Raw genomic sequence first — 19501 nt, forward strand, 5'->3', positions numbered from 1 at the left:
AATCCAATCCTAAATCTGTTATATTTACCAGCTTAGATAGAAATAGCCATCATAAATTAAGTGATACTGAGTCAGGTTCTGAAGATGAGATGAATTGTTTACCAGAACCTATAACTAGCTTGTTTGATCCTACTTGCAAAGATCTATCTCAGTTTGAGCTTTTAAAACACTCTAAACAACTTTATGAAGACTTTAGTCAAACTTATTTTGAAAAACAATACGATCAACTTGCCAAAGTAACATATCAACAAAATCTTACATTTTTACAAAAAATTACAGCTTCAATATGTTTTAATGCATTTCACACATAAATTTGTTCTCAGTGAATCTCTTATCCAAGAAATCATGCAATATAAAAAAGATTTTTAGAGCAAATTTACACAATACGGTAAGAAAATGGAAAATTGTGCCAAAAATACATTTTATGAGGTCCAGTTAAAGAAGCACAGCAATTTTTCGTTTATTAACTCTGGTTTTTATGTTATGGCTGATATGCCTTTTTTGGGAGCTTCTCCTGATGGAATATTTACCTGTTCTTGTCATGGAAGGGTTGTTTTAGAGATTAAATGTCCATATAATTATAAAAATGGTTTTATTAACTGGCAAAGTGATGAAAAATTTCCCCTTAATAGTAATGGTCTAAAATCAAATCACCCTTACTTTTTCCAGATGCAATTACAAATGTTCGTTTGCAAAGTTACCTTCGGTGAGTTTTTTATATGGTCCCCAGTTGAGCAAAACAATTATTTACAGTGTACTGTACAGCGTGATAATGATTTTCTTAAGGTAGTTGTTGATGTTTTGGCGAAATATTTCTTCAATGTTATTTTACCAGAAATTGTCAGCAGAAAAAGAGACAAAGACTTTTAACATAGGAAACAGTGTTGTTTTTGCATGAAACCTGAATTTGGTCTCATGATTTCATGCAGTAATACAAGTTGTTCCAAAAAATGGTTTCATTACTCATGTGTATATGTTACAAGGAAACCAAGAGGTTCCTGGTTCTGTCCTCAATGCAGGAGTTAATTATATTTCTTTATTAAAAGTACCATTTAGTGATAACTAATATTTATGTTATGGCTATGTATTCATATTATATTTTTATTAGATATAGTAATATAACACAATAGAAGAATGTCATATTTAAATAAAATAAGCTGTTTATTACAAACAGTATGCACCTTTTGATTTTTAATTACCCACTGAAAAATGCCTAAGGCTTGTAACATATTTGCAAGGTAAACAGCTCTACAACATTATTTGCTGTATGAATCATTAGTTGGGCTCTGTGATGTTAACACAACCCAAAGGTTCCTTAGGCTTTTTTATAGATAAAATAAAACTACCCATAGTTATATATAAATATAGTTTAAGTAAATTTTCTTAAGCAAAATGTAAGGAGATTTATCAATAAATTGATAAAGACAGAAAGGTGTGGTTCATTAAGTTGTTTTTTTATCTAATTTTAAAATATTTTATACAATTCTTCAAAACATTGTATCACTTTATAATGCCTTTGTTTAAATTTACAAGGGCTTATATTACAACCATTATATCATCTAACAGATCAATTTGTCTGATCGGCACGATGGTTTGTAAAATTCTAAATTGTTTGACTCTGCCAATAATGCGTTCAACATGTATTCTGACATTTGACAGTTGCCTTGAAGTTCCAACTTCTTGTGGACTAAATTGTTGTTTTCCTTTTTAAAATGCTGGAATGTAAAGGTTTGCTCCTTTCTCTGCAAGCTCATCTTTAATGAGGAATTCCCTATCTGCTAAAATGCAATCTGCAAAATTTATATATTTGAAAAAGGCAGATTGATTTGTTATCTCCTTGTCCAAAACTCGACCTCCCCAACCACCAGACAAAAAAGTAATTGCACCTGTCGGACTGATCCCGATTAAGTATTTTACTGTAATGTTGTGTTTATAATTTGACCATGATTGAGCACGAGTTGTTAAATTTGATGGTCCTTCAATAAAAATCTCATAGCAGTCAATTATGCATACACAGTTTCTAAACTTCTTCATAAAACACTCTGGCAGGTTACTTCTTATTACACATTTACTAGGCCATTTTATTAAGGGTTGTAAACAAATGGCTAGTGCTGGTAACCAATTTCTCAAAATTCTGGATATTACACTTTTACAGACACTAAAACGAAATGCAATATCTTTATTTAACAACCCAAGTTGCAACTTTATAAGTATAGCTAATAAATGGTTTTCTTTTGATACACGAGATGAACAAAGCTTTACATCATTTTTCCTTGCTAATAAAGAAAGAATCCATACAAATGTTGCCATATTTAGTAGCCCCGTAAAAAAATTTAAATGAGCATTGTTTTCTTTTATTTTTTCAATGCTGAAAATCAAATCCCTTTTTTTTAAGTTCTTCATTTTCTTGTATTAAAAGATAAACTTTCATGTTCCTATCACCTAATTCCATGACTAATTTTTTGATTTTCCTCTTTTAATAACTCTTCCATGCTCAAATCACATTGGATACCAACACTTTTAAACAACACAGATTCTTCTGTGCTATTTCCAGAAAACTTCTCATTTTCAGAAAACATAGATTCTTCAATAGGAATATTTTGTGTGTAGTATTCTTCAGTTTCAACATATGCTGATTGTTCATTAAAAATATTATCTCCTGAAAATGTTTTTTGTTTCTTTTCTTGTGATTGGTATCTTTGATAAAGCTGCAATCGTTTATGACCTGAACTATTGGGTTTGTACATGAAAACTGAAGGTACATAATCTGGATGATTGGGTTCATCAGATCGTTTACCTATAAATAATATAAAATGAACATTATCACGTTACAATGAAATACCTTTGAGAGAACACATGATTACAAAAAGCTGTATAATGCAAACTAAAGTTGAACTAGTAATCACTTTAAATACTGTTGACTGTATACCTCAAACATTTTTAATAATACTATTTGTGTTAAATTTACCACTGCACTCACACTTAGATATAAATATAAAAGATAATGTTGAATAAAATGAACAAATCGGAGCTAAAAATGACCTGAAACAAAGTGTTTGCTGCATACACGAGCATTTTTTATCATTTTATCAGGCCAGTTTTCTCTATGAAGAGCATTCAGCCAAAGTTGTTGTCTGTTAAATTCTTTTGTGGAATGACCATTTGAAATGCGGTAAAAACTTGAAAACTTTGTAAAACTTCTTCTATTTGCACATCCTACTACACAGCAACTATCAGGCATTTTTTTAAATAACTTACAAACGTATCTAGAGCTGTAATTTTAGGTGAAAAAATAATAAAACGCAAGTTTATTGCAGAATGTTTATATTTTTTGCCTGCCAGTTTAGTGCGCATGTCCACGGGATTAAATATTTTGTAAACATTTGAAATTGGTCTATACCAACGTTGAAAATGTGGTAATTGAAAAACGTTGAAAAAGTGTTGCTTTGTCAAAGTTAATAAAACATTGTTTTGACAACGTTGAGGAATTGGCACATTGAAAAATATTGCCTCATTAACCAGCCATTACAAAAATAATTTGCCGTAAAGAAAAGGCAAGGAAAATTTAATAAAATGCATGCAGATGGTATAAAAAATATTTTAATAAAGTTATGTTTTATAACTTATTTTTATTGCGACTTTAAAACTTTTAGATTTTGTATCAAATTGTATATAATATACATAAATCTCAGGGTATATTCGTTTTAATCAGGTTATTTTTGTTGATGTTTTATGTATTTTAAGTTGACCATTTTAATAAATTGCAAAGTTGTTTTAAATATGTTATTTCTAATTTAGAAAAAGCACTTAATTTTAATAAGATTCAGATGTATAAAGTAATATCAAAATAAATAAAACATAATAAGTCAGACTAAATTTAGTATGTTAAATAACTAAATTTTTTATTCATTTGAAAAACTTTAAACACCTTACCCTAATTATCAAGCAAATACTTCAGCATAAAATCTTCGACCAATATTGAAAGTATGCATTATTACGTTTTTTTTTGTATAAAAACACGTTTGGATAAATAACTTTTTTTCCATTTTTTCTAAAAACTTCTAATTTTATTAGGAAAAGTGTTAAGTCCGAATTATAGAGTTAGTGTTGTATATTTAATTCTAACATTTATTCTTTATCATTTATTTTTATTTATTTTAATAATATGTATTTATGCATGTATATATGGGTAAATTTATGTATATATATAAAAGAAATGTATACATTTTATATACGTACATATATATATATATATATATATATATATATATATATATATATATATATATATATATATATATATATATATATATATATATATATATATATATATATTTATATATATATAAATATATAGATCTATAGTTTGTTGGCTTTGGGAAGAGCGGAAGGAAAAAAGTGATTCTTACGCCAACACATACGTCACTTTTAATTACTTTTGACTTTCGTCCAACATTTTCGTGTTGGACGAAAGTCAAAACCATTAATTTAATTACAAATTAATTGTTATATAAAAAAACCACAAAAACGCAAATTTAATTGACCAGAATGTTTTTAAAAACATTCTGAATGTTTTTAAAAAATTTTTATTTTTTTTAATAAAATGTTTTTATTTTTATTTTTTTTACTGTAAATCATGCGCGGAGTGTTGCTACATCGACTATCTTATAGCCTGACTCGCAAGGGAGTGCTGCTACATCGACTGACAAATAGCCTGACTCGCAAGCGAGTGCTGCTACATCGACTGACAAATAGCCTGACTCGCAAGGGAGTGCTGCTACATCGACTGACAAATAGCCTGACCCGCAAGGGAGTGTTGCTACATCGACTGAGGGTTTGGTTGGGGCAGGCAGTCTATCATTATTAAAAAAAAAAAATTCCGGTCTTGCATTTTAATTTTTACTTTTTGTCAACAAAATATGGAAAAAACTTTCGGACAACATCTAAGGGTTCTATATATATATATATATATATATATATATATATATATATATATATATATATATATATATATATATATATATATATGTGCATATAAATATGTATATATTTATATACATATATATATATATATATATATATAAATATATATATATATATATATATATATATATATATATATATATATATATACATATAAATATATATATGCACATATATATATATATGTATATGCAAATATATATATATATATATATATATACATATAAATATATACATATAAATATATATATATATATATATATATATATATATATATATATATGTATATATATATATATATATATATATATATATATATATATATATATATATATATATATATATATATATATACACACACACACAAACACACACACATTTAAAAATATACACGTGTGTATATATATGTGTATATATATATACACATATATATACACACGTGTATCTATATACACACACTTGTGTATCTATATAATTTATACAATGTATATTTTATATATGTATGTATAATACATATATAAATTATGTATGTGTTTATTTATGTATTCATATGTATATATGTGTGTTTGTAAAAGTCTATTATGTATGTATGTATAAATATATATGTATATATATATATATATATATATATATACACATATATATATATATATATATGTATATATATATATATATACTTATATATACTTATATATACTTATATACATACATACATACATACATACATACACTTATAAATAATTGTATATGTTATGTATACGTAATATGTACACATATACACACATATGTGTGTTTATTTCGGCGTATGTATATTTGTGTGTATTTGTATCTGTATATGTGTGTTTGTTTCTGCGATGAATATATATATATATATATATATATATATATATATATATATATATATATATATATATATATATATATATATATATATACATATATATATATATATATATATATAAAATATATTTTTTGTGTTAACAGTATTATTGTTATTACTATTAGTATTGTTATATTTTTGAAAAATACTAGTGTTGTTCCTATATAAATGTGTGTGTACTAAATGCTATAGGATATCCTATTAATAATAATTATTTAACAAAAATGAAAAGAACAAGTTCAGCATAGTAGAAAGAATATATGAAAAAATATCAATCAGCCTTAGCTGGAAATTTATTTCCTGAATGTTTAAATTCGTCTTCGAGCTGCGAGGCTGCACCAATACTACCTATGCTTCAATAAACTTTCTCTACCAATATTGACAGCAAAATCTAGTAATACTTTGTTGCAAAATACTGTCCGTAAGTAACTTTACTTATCTGTAAATCAATTGTTTATATTTGAAAATTATTATGTAAATATTAAATTAATTTTTAATTGTTTGAGAAGATACAAAAATGAGTCAGCATTATAAAAAATATGGCATGAGCCGAAGCCAGCTAGAAAAGTTCTTGCATAGTCTATCTGATTGCAGAAATGATATTTTTTTGCTGATTAAGGTAAGGGTGAACTTTATTTGTTTTGTTTGTGTGTGTGTATATATATATATATATATATATATATATATATATATATATATATATATATATATATATATATATATATATATATATATATATATATATATATATATATATGTATATATATATATATATATATATATATATTAGTGATGTACCGATTAATCGGCATCGGCTTAATCGGCCACTTTTTGTACAATCGGAATCGGTATCGGCATCGGCCTTTTTTTATTAATTTACCGATATGCATTACCGATGGCATTTTAATACTTTTATCCTGCATTTTGATAATTATTAAATAATAAATAATCTAAACTTTATGCATCGCTTAGAATTTTTAGAAAAATTGTTTATTTTGACTTTGTTTACAGGCAAGTTTATTTATTTGGGTCCAAGTATTTGTTTACCAGTATGGAATACATGAAAAAATTTACCCAATTTTAAGCTCTATGGCTTTATATCTTCAAAACTTTAATAGTTAGTTAATTCATCGGTATCGGCATCGGTATCGGCCTTTTCCGATCCATCGGCATCGGTATCGGCATCGGCCAAAAAAGTGTTATCGGTACATCACTAATATATATATATATATATATATATATATATATATATATATATATATATATATATATATATATATATATATATATATATATATAACATATAAAAACCAGAATATGTGGGTTTTAATAAGCAACAAAGCATAAATTGAAAAGATTCTACTATAAGTCTTCTACTTACTTATAGTTTACTAAAATAATCTTACTAATTCTACTAAAAGTCAACTACTAAGTTTTTCACATGTTCAACGAAAAAGAGAATGAGAAAAAATATTAATGGTGGTACAACTGTTAATGAAAATACTTGTATTGAAACTCTAGTTATTTATCTTTAACTTCAAAAAATTTAAAATGACACTAATATTTCTGGTAAATTTTGTTTTTGCAAATTTTATCCTTTAGGAGTTTTACTGTTATCACATAATCTAGATGAAGACAATATATTTAAAGAAGACTTCAGAAACTTAATGAAGATAATAATATTAATGTTGATTAAGGTAGGTGACTATTAATGAACAGGGGGCATGTGTGCATTTGGTTTTTTTAAATATTATGTATAACTTATGTTTATATTTATTACCTATATTTGAGTGTATACTAGTCTAATTTATCTTAAAACAGGATATTTGCACTTTAACAAGCAACAAAGCCTAAATGAGATGGTTTCGAATCAACCTTTAAAGGTTTCTATATTTATAAGCAAAAATCAATTAAGAGAGGATTTACATCCTGGTACAAATGCTAATGAAAATACTTGTGAATACTCGGGCTTCTGGGTCTTTCCAAAGTAATAAATTATTTGCATTTAGTTTAAAAGTTTATAATATTTATAAAGTACAATAGTATATTTGATGAATTATGTTTCTTAATGGGTTTCATAAATTCTTTAAGGGCGTTTCTTATTTAGGTTGAAGTAGGTGGCTCTAAAAAACAATTTGAAAAGAAGAATGAAGGGTCGATTCCGTTTAAATGTACATATACAAGCAAGCGTGATTAATAAGGAAAAAAGCAATTTTACTCTTCCATCGAATCATCACTCTGGTTTTTCCAAACAGCATTTTTTTATAGTGCATTTACTTAGGTACAATACAAAACAATAGACTAAGATAATCATTTTTTTTTTTATTTATTATAAAACTTGTTTTTTTTAAAATAGATTAAGGCGAATCATCAAAAACCATTAACCAATACAGATCGACCAAAAAATAAGACAAACGAAACCTCTCCCATGGATGATGCCATGTTTTAGCGTAAAATGATTGTGTCACACCATTACATAAAAAGAAATTTGGGCTACTGCAATAGTTTTTAGATAAAGATTTGAATGAAATTAAATTTGAACAGGTTACCTCAATTGAGGAATTAGTAAAGTTCGAGACCCGACTTTTAAGAAAAATAAAAAAGAACATTCGATGCTACTGGAATTGTTTGTAAAAATGCGAATCCGTATTGCTATACAATTTTAGATTTTATAATGACGGAAGAGGCGATCAATCGAAATTAAATATTATGTATAGTAACCATGTGCCAAGCGTCTTTTATTAGCTTATTTTTAATGATTTGGTTTTTTATTTCTTTGTTTATTTTTTCTTCGTAGTATTATTGTAAAATAATTTACCTTAAAAAACAAAAATAATACAACAAAATTGTCGTAAATATAATGTAGTATATATAAAAAAAGGTTTACATGTTTAAAGCTATAAACGTGTCTAACAAAACCTGCGTATTTTTGGTTTATCATTAAACCGTGCTGAACATCTGTTAGTTCAGGCATAAGTTTGGAAAACTTATGCCTGAACTAACTTAAGGCATTAAATAAAGTTTCCGTTTGGAAACTGTATTTAAATAAAGGCATTATTTAAATATGGCATTAAATATGGCTTTATTTAAATATGGCATTAAATAAAGTTTCCGTTTGGAAACTTTATTTAATGCCATAAGTCCGTTTTAAACTATAAAAAACACGAATTTAAAACCTCTTAAAACACGAGTTTAAAACCTCTTAAAACACGTATTTAAAACATAAAAAAACTCGTGTTTGAAACCTTAGAAAACACGTGTAAAACTCCAGTTAAACTTCCCGTGAAATGCACGTGTTTTTGGTTTACGCCTGGATCGTAACAAACACGTGTTTATACGGGTTTTAATTCCGAGATTAAAACCAGATGTGCCGTCTGGGAAGTTTCCGGACACTTGATATTTTTATATAAAAAGCTAAAATCTATCCTGTATCATTAAATTAACCAATAAAATTAATTTATAATACTTAAACTTACTAATTTTAAGTGTTTATGTAAGTTTGAGGTCAGTAATTGGGTATTACTGACCTCAAACTTAAATAAGTAAGTTTTTTTTTTTAATTGTTTATTTTAACTTGATATATAGCGTTACATTACTCTTAAGAGTTTGGTCTTGTTAAAAGTATTTATTTGTTGAAACATGAAGTAAATATTTATAATATAATGATAGCCGACTAAAATGATTAAGAATATTTAGTTTTGTTTAGTTTTCATTTGGTATTAATGATGGTTACATTGACAAATCTTGAAAAAAATTTTAAAATTTTATAATTCGACTATTTAACTAAAAATATGGGTAAGAAACTTTCTTTAACGGTTGCAAAACGTTCTGAAATAATTACATTTCATAAAGAAAGTTATTCAGTTCGTAAAATTTGCAAAAAATTAAAAGTTGCCAGAAGTACTGTACAAGATACCATCAAACGATGGAAAGCAACAGGCATTTTTGAAGACAAAAAAAGATCTGGTAGACCACGGAAAACAACAAAAGCAGAAGATAATAGTATAATATTGATGAGTAAAAGGAATCGAAGACTTACAGTTCCGGAAATAACTTCAGGCTTTAATAGGAGTCATTCAAAATCTTTTTCATTAACCACTACGAAACGACGTCTTAGACAAGCAGGACTTTCTGGCTTATAGCGGTCAGGAAACCGTTGCTAAGATTTGGAAATAAAAAGAAAAGGTTACAATGGGCTATAGACCACCAAAATTGGACAGAAGGAGACTGGGGAAAAGTACTATGGACCAACGAGTCCAAATTTGAACTGCTTGGGCAAAGACGTAGAATTTACATCAGAAGAACAACAAAAGAAAATATGATCCCAGAGTGTTTAGTGCCGACAATTAAGCATGGTGGTGGGTCAGTTATGGTATGGGGATGTTTTTCTTCAGCTGGTGTTGGTGACCTAGTTAAAATTGAGGGTATTATGAAAAAAGAACAATATAAAACAATTCTAGAAAACAATGCTATACCTTCTTGCTTAAGAACTATTGGTCGTAGTTTTGTTTTTATGCAGGACAATGACCCTAAACATACCTCAAAATTATGTAAGAACTACATAAAGGAACAAGAGGATAATGGTGTCCTCAAAAACATGACCTGGCCGGCCCGAATTGGACAGAAAGGTCAGACAAAAATGCCCAACATCCAAAGAGCACCTGTGGTAGATATTAGAAAAATCCTGGTTATCAATTACACCCGAAATAATAGATAAATTAATAAATAGGATGCCACGTATCGCAAAAAAAGTGATAAAAACTCGTGGGTTATTTTTTGACGAAAAGACAGTTTAATAATAATAGTGTTTTTTCTTAAATAGTAACTATATGTATCTTTTATAAAATAAATATGATATAAGAATTTTTTTAAAATAATTATGGGAGTTTTAATTAAAAAATTAAACAAAATCCAAGTGTCCGGAAACTTTTGGCATGCAGTGTATATATATATATATATATATATATATATATATATATATATATATATATATATATATATATATATATATATATATATATATATATATATATATATATATATATATAATACAACAACCATGCCAAAAATTTTTATTGATGAATTTGAAATAAAAAAGGAAATTTTTACTAGTTTTCTTGGCATTTATCTTGATGAGAATGTTACATGGAAACCGGATATTGACTACATTTGCACTAAAGTTTCTTAAAATATAGGAGTCCTCTTTCAGTCAAGAAATTATTTACGTAAAACCATTTTAATCCAACTCTGTTACTCATTTATATATAGTTATATTAACTATGCAAATATTGCTTGGAGAATTTCAAGCAAAAGTAAGTTGCGTACTCTTCGTCATCGTCAGAAACACGCAATACACTTAGTTTGTTTTGAAAATCGACTTACGCTTTCAAAGTTTTTATTTAAAAATATAAAAGTACTTAATATTTATAAAGTGAATGTATATAAAATATTATGTTTTACGTTTCAATGTATAATCAATCCGTCATTACACATTTTTAAAGATTTTATTACCTTAAAAACAAAAAATAAGTACACACTACGAAATGATAACTCACTCTATGAACCCTTTTGTCGAACAAAATTCAATCAGTTCAGTATTGCTTATCGTGCACCTAATCTCTGGAACAAAATCGTTTTACTTAATTTTGATTTATCAATTGGCTTCCCAGTCTTTGAAAAGAAATTTAAAAAGTTCATTCTTTTAAATGACAATATTTTGAAATACTTTTATAAATAAGAAAGTTATATAAGTACGCAACTTACTTTTGCTTGAAATTCTCCAAGCAATATTTGCTTTTATATTTTGTCACTTTTATTTGTTTATATTTATTAATGGCTTAAATTATATTTTATTATAACGTTTTATGGTTCTGGCGACAAGATCATTATATCTCCTATCTGATACCAAAAAAAAATGGTAGAAATTTCTACCTTAGGGTAGGATATGTGATATACCCTTAGTAAGGTATAATTTTCTACCTTTTAAGGTAGAAAATTATATTAAAAACAATTATTTGTCATACAATTTTCTAACTTAAAGGTATAATTTTCTACCTTATCAGGTATAAAATTATACCTTACTAAGGGTATATCACATATCCTACCTTAACTAAAAATTTCTACCTTTAATTTTTAGTGTGTATTTTTATTCTTATTGATGTGGTGATTATATTCTCTATTATAACTTATTAAAAGTATAAAAATTCCAATATTTACAAATGTAAAATTTTATATTAAAAAAAAGGAAATTTATATATACAAAATGTATGTATGTATGTATGTATGTATGTATGTATGTATGTATGTATGTATGTATGTATGTATGTATGTATGTATGTATGTATGTATGTATGTATGTATGTATGTATGTATGTATGTATGTATGTATGTATGTATGTATGTATGTATGTATGTATGTATGTATGTATGTATGTATGTATGTATGTATGTATGTATGTATGTATGTATGTATGTATGTATGTATGTATGTGTGTATATATATGTATGTGTGTAAGTGTGTGCATTAGTATATTGGTCAAACAGCAATTTTTCAGTATCTAAGTCTTTATTGATTGTCAAGAATTTGAGACGATTTAAAATAAGAAAAAAAATGTGTTATTTTATTAAAACTGAAGAACGAACTTTGCGATGATTTAAAAGGAGAAAAAGAATACTAATTTCTTGAAAAACTGAATTTGGATGTTCAATAACTCAAAATAACTGAGAATTTGAACAAAACTATAACCGGATATAAAAACTCAAAATACAAACTTCTGCAAGTAAAGACACTCAATTTCTGCAAGTAAACATTTTCACCACTAACAATTTATAAAGATAAAAATGTCAATTATGTAAGCTATATTATTGAAATGTATTAAATAAAAAGAAATCGGACGAATGTATACGTTCAGTCCAAGAGAAGAAGAGCGCTATTACCTACAAGTCATGTTACTATACAATCAAAGAACTACATCATTCGAAGATTTACGAACAGTCAATGGAATAACCTATCCAATGTTTAAAGATGCAGCACGGGCAGCTGGATACCTGAATGACAACAATAAATATCGTCACAGTGTACAAGAAGGATCTTTCCTTCAAATGCCATCAGAAATGCGACCGTTATTCGCATACGCAATTTGTTTCGACAAAACCAATGACGCTCCAGCGCTTTGGATAGAATTCAAAACTGCCATGTCGGACGATTACAGACACCGAAAGATGTCAGAACAAAAAAACGAAGCATAAGCATATGCTAATATTGGACGAATCGTCTCCAATTGTGGACAAGATATTACCACCATTATACCAGCGCCGAAATATCCTTTGCCAACGCCTGATGAAACCACAATAAACATTGCAGAATGTAAGCAAAAAGCTGCCGAACTGTACTCGACTCTGCATAAAAAACAAAAAGCCGCAAATGCTGTTCTTGCATGGTAACGAACGATGCTTTTTCATTGATGGGAAAACGCGGTTCGGGCAAGACATACCTATAAAAAACCATTGCCCACATTTTTGTTGGACTTAGCAAAAAAGAATCTAACCGTTTCGTGATCAGTTATTGCCGCTACTTTGCTGCCACTCGGACAAACAGTGCATTCTGTATTCAACTTGCCAGTGCCTCTACGGCAGCTAATTGCACATCGCAGCTCAAAAGTCAAAGTAAACTTGCCAATTTTCTCCGGTAAATCGACGCGATTATCTAGGACAAGTTGTCAATAGTGCCTCAACTTGGACTAGAGGTAGAACACGTAAAGAAACCAAAAAATGAATCTTAGAGAAACAAGGTTGCCGAATCAAATTGGAATAAGAAAGCTTACCTTGCTTTTTACAATGGTAGATGGTAAAGTGTGCAACACTGCAATTGATACTACATCTACTATGAGGTACTACATTTCTGGACAAATATGAAAAGATTTTAATAAATTTATTAAAAAAGAGCAAATTATTACAGAAGCCCTCTCATTTGGACTATTGATTCTTCATGAAAGGATCCGCTTCTTTGAATTGCTTCTTCATTTAGCTTATAAAATACCTTTACAAAAGTGGCAAGCTCGATCAGACGAGGAAAAAAAAATTGTCAAATAAGCGAAGAAAAAAATTCAAATATCCTTCAAAGAAAAATTAATGCTTCATGTAGATATATCTAAAGCAGGGTTTGGAAATACCAATGACAGCAATACGTAAACAAGATTTTTTTCAAAGCCGGGTTTACCTTCAAAAATTACTGGTGTTAACTTGAATTTAATAAAACGTTTACACGTTATTCATATGCCAATTCGCACTTATGCCTGTTGTAAAAAACAGGCATAAGTACGAATTGGCATATGCTAGTTATTTATATATAACTGGTAGATGCCAGTTATAACTCCCATATGCAATTTAGACGCATTAGTGCAAATTAGCATAAGTTCGCCAAATGAGTTTGAAAAGATTGGCATATGTACAAATTGGCATAAATGCAAATTGACATCCAAATACTATTAAGTACAAACCTAATGCCAGTGTTTTTAGGTTCTTTTGGCGCACCAGTTTTTGCAACTTATTTCGGCGCACATAAGCCAGTTCACATATAAGCCAATAAATGTTTCGCACTTATGGCAATTCACCCTTATTTAGCCTCCCAGTCTTCTACTAAATATTAAAAACAACAACAACAAGATATTCATTTTCCTTTTTAAATCATACAATAATGTAATAATAAAAATAATATAATAACAATAATAATAATGTTAATAATAACAAGAAAAAAAAAATAAATTCATAACTCTATTGATTGTAGTAAGTAAAAATAATTGCATAATAAAAAAATAAATACATAAATATATATATATATATATATATATATATATATATATATATATATATATATATATATATATATATATATATACATATATATATATATATATATATATATATATATATATATATATATATATATATATATATATATATATATATATATATATGTATATACATATATATATATAAATGATAATATTATAAAATAATATAATAATGAGTAAATTATTTATAAATATTTATTAATAATAACTAAAAGATTGATAAGGATGGTGTCACTCTAACAGAATTCTGATCAAAGGAGTGACGTCAGTTTTTAAATATAATATGATTGATAATAAGCATACACACATAGTACATAAACAAAGTAACCATTTAAAAATCATACTTTGATGATAATAATAATAAACAAACAAGAAGTTAATGATAATAGTTGTAATAATCATAATTAAAAAAATAAGAGTATTTTTTAAATATTTAGTGAAAATTATGTCAATAAGTTAGAATAAAATTGTTTTCAGAATTTTTTAAAATTGATTTCGTTTTAAATTAAGAAAAGTCGATATAGGTGTTTGGAGTTGTAGTTTTTTCAACTCATTCACTATGCATAAAAGACTCTTGTTCAAATCACAAATGTACTGATAGACAACAAAATGTTTACCATACTTTTGAGTTTTAAATGTGGTACACTAAGTTTACCATTATATATGTTTTTAGTAGAATAAAATTTGATTCTGAACTTTTAAAAAAATAATAATTAGTGCATTTTTAACAATTAGAAAGTTGCTATAAATGCACTAAATTGTTTGTAATGAATACTGTTGTAATAATGTAATGATCATAAGCTATTTTTTTTCTTTTTTTGATACCTCAAGACAACATAACGGTTTTGTGCACCGCCAAAGTGCATTTAACAAGGAAGTTCACGCCTCCTTCCTCACAAATGACGCAAAACATGTCTAATATAAATACATATTATATATAAATTATTATTAAGCATATTAGAAGGTTATTTTTTTACTATAGTAAACAAATAAGAAACTAAAATAAAAAGGCAACAAAAAATTATGCTATAATTGTAAAGCATATTTAAAATGGTTCTATAAGGGCAGTATGTATAGAAATACGCATCTTTTCGTATTAGTATAAATAATAACGATCGATAAAATTTAAAGTCAAACATTCGATAGATTTGGTGTATATCTTAAACAACTGCGTTACTCCCATGATCAAACTACATGCGTTTCAAAAACAAGAATGTTGTTGCTTTCAAAAAAAGTTGAAAAATATCTAATGTATGATAGGTAGAAAACGTCGTTGCGATTTTTAATGTTCATAATTTATGTATATAATAATTAATGTATATAATAAATAATGTATATACCCAGTAAAAATGTCAACGTTGAATCAGCGTTGAAAACCAGTCGCAAAAGATGTTGCGGAAACGTTGACAAAGTAATCGATTTTGCAAAGATATGTAACGTTGTTTAATACACGTTGATTAAACGTTATTGCATAACGTTGAAAAAACATTACTAAATAGCGTTACAAAAATGTCGCAACTAAACGTTGAAAAAGCGTTACATAAAAAGCGTTGTATAAACGTCGCAACTTAACGTTGAAAAAACGTTACTCAAAAAGCGTTGCATAAATGCTGTTAAAGAAGTCTACTTTGCAAGGATTTGTAACGTTGTTAATAAAACGTCGATTTAACGTGACTCAAAGACGTCGAGTAAAGGTTGAAATATAACGTTGAATCAACGCTTAAATGCGCTGTAGAAAAAATCGCATAATATTATTAAACGTAATTAAACGCGGCTATAACACAGGTCAACAGCATTTTTGGGGCCAAAGATATTTCAACGAATTTAGGGTAACTTTGGGGTGCTGATTCTGAATATGTCATCAGTTTTGCCAGATTGGCTCAAGTTTTTGAGATTTTTCGTGAAATGTGTAAAAAAAGACGTAATTTGCTACACGCGCATTAACTTTATTGATATTGTCATGAATACAATAAATTTAACAAAGTAAATGTTGATTTTAGTTTATTTTAACTAGTTTTAGAAAGTAATCTTCAAAAATGAACAAGACTTGAAAGATAGGAGACATTTAATCGCTGGAAAAGTGCTTTTTATATGATTTTCTTCTATGTGAGCTATTCGGGCAGTCACGCTGTAGATTCCAGCAGTAATCAGCCATCATATGTCTGTCCCATCTGCCTTGGTACCTTTCCTCCATCACCATAATATCCTGATGAAATCTCTCCCCTTGTTCTTCGCTAAAATCTCCAAGGTTTTTGGAAATCTGTCCAAGTGACTGTGAAGATAATGCAATTTAATGCTCATGTGTACACCCAGATTTCTAAATCTCAATAGCATGTTTTGTACCAGTTCTTCATAATTGTCTGCCTTTTTACTTCCCAAGAAGTTCTTCACTACCAACACAAAACTACACCATGCAGCAGCTTCAATGTCATTCGTTTCCTTAGGAAAATTTGAATCTTTAATGAGTTTCCGAGTTTGAGGACCATCAAAGATTCCTGCCTTCAATTTTTCGCTACTAAGACCAGGGAAAGATCTGCAGATGTACATGAAGCAATTACCATCTTTGTCTAATGCCTTTACGAACTACTTCATTAATCCTAACTTTATGTGAAGTGGTGGTAGAATGATTTTTTCCCTGTCCACCAAAGGTTCTTTCACTATGTTTGATGCTCCTACTGTCAAGGTGTCCCTTGGGGGCCAATTCAGTTTCTCCCAGTGCTGATGTTTTGCTCTACTATCCCACATGCAGATGAAGCAAGGATACTTTGTGTATCCACTTTGCTGTCCAAGTAAAAAGTTGATCATTTTTAAATCAACACATATCAGCCACGAATGTTCATGGTAGCACAGTTTCTCCAAGACCATTTTGACATTTTTGTATTGTTCTGCAAGTTTAGTTGAGTGAGATACTGGAAGAGATGCACACTGATTGCCATTGTTCAACAAAACACATTTCAAACTCCTTTTAGAACTATCTATGAAAAGCCTCCAGTCTTCAGTACGATATACTTGTAAACCCATTTGCAGCATCAGGCCAGGAATATCCTTACAATATACAAGTAGGTCATCTTCACAGAAAAATTGAAGAAGTGCTTCTTCTCTGGTCCTGTAAGATGTAATTTTAGTTCCAGGCGTCAGACAATTTTTTTCATCTAGCCTTGAAGCTAAAAGTTCAGATGCACTTTTTGAGAGGTTGAGGTCTCTTATTGAGCTCTCCTTGGGTAAACTGTGTAGGTGTTCTGAAACTTCCTTCATATTCTGGTTCACTTCCGGAACTAATGCTTAGCTCCATACCCTGCATTTCATCATCATTAGGTGGGGAAAGGTCAGGTAACATGGTAAACACAGGTACAGGCACATCTTCACAATGAGGGACACGCCTTCTTGCAGATTCCATGTTAGGATACTCCCACTTTTGTTTCTTATGCTTATTGAATCCTTGCACTTGCACTGCACAGAAATAACAGTCATCATGATGATTTTTTTGCTCTCTCCACACCATTGGAACACCAAATTTGAAGCTTTTTCTTTGTCCTTTGCTCCATGTTCGAAATAATTCGATACATGCTTTGCACACTATGTGTGGTACCCAAGACTTGTCTTGGTCCTCAAGCATAACCCCAAAATAGGCCAAATACACTTTTTTTATAAAGTCTGTTATGTTTCTTCTATGTTTTTGCAGTGTATATTCACCACAAATGTAACAGAATGAGTCTGGATCGTTAAGACAACTTCTTCTTGATGAGTTCATGCTTTTCACTGGAAAACAGACAACAACATAAAGTTAGTGCAAAAATCAAGCTATGAACAAACTTTTAGAACACTAATCAACAAAAAACTATATTGAGAACTGCTCAGTTAAAGTACTAATCCCAAGAAATTAATGAGATGCGTCACATTTACCAACAAGTGCTATAAATAAGATACCAAAAATATCAAAAACTTGAGCCAATCTGGCAAAACTGATAGCATATTCAGAATCAGCACCCCAAAAATACCCCAAGTTCATTAAAATATTTTGGAAACATATTTTTTTTTTGTTGACCTGTGTAATATATATTGAATTGGCAAATAAAACTAAATTGTTAGTTAAACTCAGCTCTCGCAATATTTCCGAAATCAATTTTTAATATACAATGTAATATACAATTTATAGATATATATATATAAAAATTTAAATATTTTCTTTAAAATTTATGGGTGTGAGTGTTTGTATATATATTTATACAATATATAAAAATAAAAGTAACAGGATATTCGTAAGATAATCGTATCGATTGGCCAGGATATCATTGAGATACAGAATCTAAATCAAAAAACAAAACTTGTACCATTAGTAGTCTGAAAGCAAATGTAAAAAAAAATGTTATTGATTTAGTATAATTATTATTAAATTTAAAAAGTAAAAATAAATATATATATATAACTTATTTATATATAAAATATATAGATAAATAAGTTATATATATATATAAATTATATATATATATATATAAATTAAATATATATATATATAAATTATATATATATATATAAATTATATATATATATATAAATTATATATATATATATATATATATATATATATATATATATATATATATATATATATATATATATATATATATATATATATATATATATATATATATATATATATATATATAAATTATATATATATATATATATATATATATATATATATATATATATATATATATATATATATATATATATATATATATATATATATATATAATTAGCAAAAAACACTTATCTAACTTTT

At 27.6% G+C, this 19501-nt stretch overlaps 4 protein-coding genes and 1 long non-coding RNA gene across 5 annotated transcripts; 3 read left to right on the forward strand and 2 right to left on the reverse strand.

The window, feature by feature from the left end:
- Positions 1-1707: 1707 nt before the first annotated feature.
- On the reverse strand, positions 1708-2310 carry LOC124814044 (uncharacterized). The gene has a single exon (XM_065809537.1). It carries the CDS (start codon positions 2308-2310, stop codon positions 1708-1710), a length of 603 nt encoding a protein of 200 aa, XP_065665609.1.
- A 128-nt stretch (positions 2311-2438) lies between these two features.
- On the reverse strand, positions 2439-3241 carry LOC124814176 (uncharacterized). Its single transcript, XM_065809538.1, has 2 exons — positions 3043-3241; positions 2439-2797 (listed from the first exon to the last, which is right to left on the reverse strand). Exons 1-2 carry the CDS (start codon positions 3239-3241, stop codon positions 2439-2441), a joined length of 558 nt encoding a protein of 185 aa, XP_065665610.1.
- Positions 3242-7188: 3947 nt separating this feature from the next.
- On the forward strand, positions 7189-8689 carry LOC136087647 (uncharacterized). The gene is made up of 4 exons (XR_010641962.1): positions 7189-7560; positions 7685-7850; positions 7971-8144; positions 8220-8689. It is a non-coding gene; the product is annotated as an uncharacterized LOC136087647 (long non-coding RNA).
- A 965-nt stretch (positions 8690-9654) lies between these two features.
- Positions 9655-10005, forward strand: LOC136087032 (uncharacterized). Its single transcript, XM_065809539.1, has one exon. The coding sequence runs from the start codon at positions 9655-9657 to the stop codon at positions 10003-10005; it is 351 nt and encodes a 116-aa protein (XP_065665611.1).
- A 2755-nt stretch (positions 10006-12760) lies between these two features.
- On the forward strand, positions 12761-13111 carry LOC136087033 (uncharacterized). Its single transcript, XM_065809540.1, has one exon. The coding sequence runs from the start codon at positions 12761-12763 to the stop codon at positions 13109-13111; it is 351 nt and encodes a 116-aa protein (XP_065665612.1).
- Positions 13112-19501: the final 6390 nt, after the last annotated feature.

This window comes from Hydra vulgaris, chromosome 11, assembly GCF_038396675.1.
Source record: "Hydra vulgaris chromosome 11, alternate assembly HydraT2T_AEP".
Classification (NCBI taxonomy): Eukaryota; Metazoa; Cnidaria; class Hydrozoa; order Anthoathecata; family Hydridae; genus Hydra; species Hydra vulgaris.